Raw genomic sequence first — 3,725 nt, 5'->3', positions numbered from 1 at the left:
CCCCTTCAATACTTGACTTAAATAGCATCAGAAATGAGTTGGATTGGGCCCACATGGCTCCTAAAACCGCTGGGGACGATTTCACTAAGTGGGCAAGGACAGAATCGGCGCGCGCGCGCAAAGTGCGCGTGCGCGCCCTTGAACGCGAAGCAACATGTGGCAAAATTTATATCATTTTGAAGCCCCGGATGTTAGCTTTCCAACCCAACTGGAACCGCATCATTTGGACCTCTATAGCTCAAGTTATGGTCAATTAAGTGCGAAGAGGTCGGCTTGACAGCTTTCCGGTTCTTTCATTTCTTCATGAGTTCTCCAACTTTACATGCTTTTTCTTCATTCCCTTGATCCAATATTTGCCTCCTAAATCTGAAATCACTTAACAAACATATCAAGGCATCTAATAGAATCAAGGTGAATTAAATTTAGCTATTTTAAGACCTAAAAAGCATGTTTTCACTCTTAAGCACAATTAAAGGAGAATATACAAAACCATGCTAATTCATTGGGTAAATGTGGGAAAAAGGTGATAAAATCCCCTAAATTCAATACAAGATAAACCGTCAAATTGGGGTTTGTCAAGCATCCATAGTGGCTAAAATATAATTAATTCTTAATTAAACTCAATAAATTAGATGCAAATTCAGTAGAAAAAGATAGATAAGATGCTCACGCATCACAACACCAAACTTAAACTGTTGCTTGTCCTCAAGCAACCAAAACTAATATAAGCTTATGATGTGAATTTGTATGAGAATGAGAGTTCGATTAAGCTCGTGTCTCGTCTTATAGTGGGGTTTACAACTGCAATCCTGAATAGGTTTGGCATCTCACTCTCCTTTGAATTAGAAGAATGTTAATGTCATCGGAATCAGAATCCGGATATTATTATGAATTCTCTGATCTTTTATATTTCAGTTTAATCCTTGAACACAGTAAAATTTACTTTAATTTATTTTTCTTTGGTGCTTTGCACCTTGAGCCTATCCGTGACTTTAAATGTTTTGTCTTAAGAATTACTTGACACAGAAACACCATAAGCACTTAACTGGGGAACTCTCTTTGAGTTCTGATTTTTCTTTCAGTTATTCCCAGACAGTGGTGCTCAAAGCCTTTGGCATACTCTGTTAAACGCACTTGGTCTCGAGTCTAAGTATTCTGTCTCAATGATTACTTGACACAATCACACCACAAGCATATGACTAGGGAAACAACTCTTTGAGCTTTTAATCATGTCTGACCTCCCTAGTCATTGATGCTCAGAGCCTTGGACTTTGCTTTTTATTTATTAATTATTATTATATATTTTTCTTTTGCTGTTTCTTTTGCTTCAAGGATTAAATTTTTCTAAATTTCAGAGAAGTCATAATAATTTTCTAAATTCATGTTCCTTATACATTAACATCCCTTGATTCCAATTCAAATATGTACTGTTCATATCATGCATTCAAAAATCGCAGAAAATACCACCACCTTTAAGTAAATCAGACCATTCTTAAAATTAACTCAATTTCTCATGCAATACATCACTTCTTTTTCTTTTCTTTTTAGATTCAAGTTCAGTGAGTGGTACATGAAACATCTTTTTAGCATTAAAGCAATTAAAAGAAAACTAAACTAGTCCTAGGATTCTATCTAATAAAGGATCATGCAACAAACAAAGCAAAATAGTAGAAAGCCGGAACATAACATAGAAAAAGAGGGGGGAATAAAAAATGAAAGGAACTCAACCACCTTAGTTATCCTAGCGGTTGTTTTATTCTTCAGGTTGCGCTCCTCAGTGAAGATGATTCGCTTCCCTTTTGGTGCTATAGGAATAAATAAAAAACCTTTACGCGAAGCGTCAACACCAAACTTAAAGGTTTACTTGTCCTCAAGCAAAGAAGAACTGAAAATAGAAAGAGATAAGTTATTATGAAGAAAGAAAAAGAAGAGGATAAAAGAATAAGAGAAAATTAGGATTGGGAGAGAAAGAGAAAGAAAATTGGGCGGAACTAGTGCGGCGCGAGCGACGCGGACGCGTGAGTCATGCGTTCGCACAGGTTGTGTGTTGTTGAAGTAACGCGAACGCGTGGAGTGATTTGTGCCATTGGCATGGGGCAGCCTCGCGTTTGCACAACTTTCTGGTTAAAAACTCATTCTGCAAAAATTGTGGGTGACGCGATCGTGTGGGTGACGCGATCGCGTGGATGGCCGATATTGAAAAACGACGCGGACGCATGGGGTATGCATTCGCATGACCAAATTTGTCCTTTTAGCACACTTCTTGCCCCAAACCAGCACAACTCTCTACACAAACACTCTTTTACGTCCATTCTACAGGTCACGCGTTCGCGTGAGTGACGCGGACGCGTGGGAGGCAGTTTTTCCACATGACGCAGACGCGTCATTGACGCGGTCGCGTGGAACAATTTGTGCCAAAGGCACTATTCCAGCGCCACTCCCGCGCAACTCTCTGTCAAATTTATTTTTTCACACACACCCATCTGACGCGTACGCGTCAGCGACGCTTGCGCGTCGTGTGCTCTCTTTTTTTCTTTTCTTTTTTTTTATAGCTTGAGGTGTTCGGTTCCTATGATAAAATAGCTGCATGATCAGAAAATTAGTAAGAACTTAATAAAAATCTAACAAGTAAGAAAACTACTACTACGAAAAATAACTAAGGATATGAAATTATCGGGTTGCCTTCCGATAAGCGCTTCTTTAACGTCACTAGCTTGACGGTCAGTTCTACTAATTCAGCAGATGAGTAGACCTCTGGCGATCAATCTCATCTCCTAGATAATGCTTCAACCTCTGGCTATCACTGTAAATTTCCTGTCAGAATTCTCTTCCTGTATTTCCATATGACCGTACGGTGAAGCTCTGGTAACCACAAATGGTCCTGACCACCGGGATTTCAGCTTTCCGGGAAAGAATTTGAGCCTTGAATTGTATAGAAGCACTCTCTGTCCTAGCTCAAAGACTCTGATGGCTATCTTTTTGTCATGCAATAGCTTATTTCTCTCTTTATATAGCTTGACATTCTCATAGGCTGAGTATCTGAATTCATCAAGCTCATTCAACCGAAGCATTCGCTTAATTCCTACAGCTTCTGAATCAAGGTTCAGGTACCTGATTGCCCAATAAGATTTATGCTCCAGTTCGAATGGCAAGTGACAGGCTTTGCCATAGACCAACTGATAAGGGAACATGCCAATGGGAGTCTTGTACACTGTCCGGTATACCCAGAGAGCATCATCAAGCTTCCTAGACCAATCTTTTCTTGAAACACTAACGGTCTTCTCTGGAATCCTCTTAAGTTCCATGTTGAAAACTTCAACCTGTCCACTTGTCTAAGGGTGATAGGGGGTTGCCACTTTATGACGAACTCCATATCTCTGCAGAAGAGAGTCCAGCTGTCTGTTGCAGAAATAACTTCCTCCATCACTAATGAGTGTCCTTGGGACACCAAACCGGCTAAAGATATATCTCTGAAGAAAGCTCATCACCACTTTGGCATCATTGGTGGGCAAAGCCACAGCTTCCACCCACTTGGACACATAGTCAACTGCCACTAGAATATAGTTGTTTGAATGTGAGGGTGGGAAAGGTCCTATGAAATCAATACCCCACACATCAAACAACTCAACCTTAAGAATCCCCTGCTGTGGCATTTCATGGTTGGCAGGGAGATTCGTGGCTTTCTCACATCTGTCACAGTGCTTTACAAATGCTCTTGAGTCTCT

The 3,725-nt window shown here is 40.2% G+C and overlaps 1 protein-coding gene across 1 annotated transcript; it reads right to left on the bottom strand.

Annotated features, from left to right (window-relative positions):
• Positions 1–2,786: 2,786 nt before the first annotated feature.
• LOC127747664 (uncharacterized) lies at positions 2,787–3,305 on the bottom strand. The gene has a single exon (XM_052261797.1). The coding sequence runs from the start codon at positions 3,303–3,305 to the stop codon at positions 2,787–2,789; it is 519 nt and encodes a 172-aa protein (XP_052117757.1).
• Positions 3,306–3,725: the final 420 nt, after the last annotated feature.

The sequence above is a fragment of the Arachis duranensis genome, chromosome 5 (genome assembly GCF_000817695.3).
Source record: "Arachis duranensis cultivar V14167 chromosome 5, aradu.V14167.gnm2.J7QH, whole genome shotgun sequence".
In the NCBI taxonomy this organism is placed as follows: Eukaryota; Viridiplantae; Streptophyta; class Magnoliopsida; order Fabales; family Fabaceae; genus Arachis; species Arachis duranensis.
The sequence above is the reverse complement of the archived record's forward strand: the minus strand, read 5'-3'. Positions and strand labels throughout refer to the sequence as shown.

What these genes read in the sequence shown, in the direction of transcription:
- LOC127747664 (XM_052261797.1), bottom strand. Translation starts at nt 3,305, where the DNA reads ATGGAACTTAAGAGGATTCCAGAGAAGACCGTTAGTGTTTCAAGAAAA.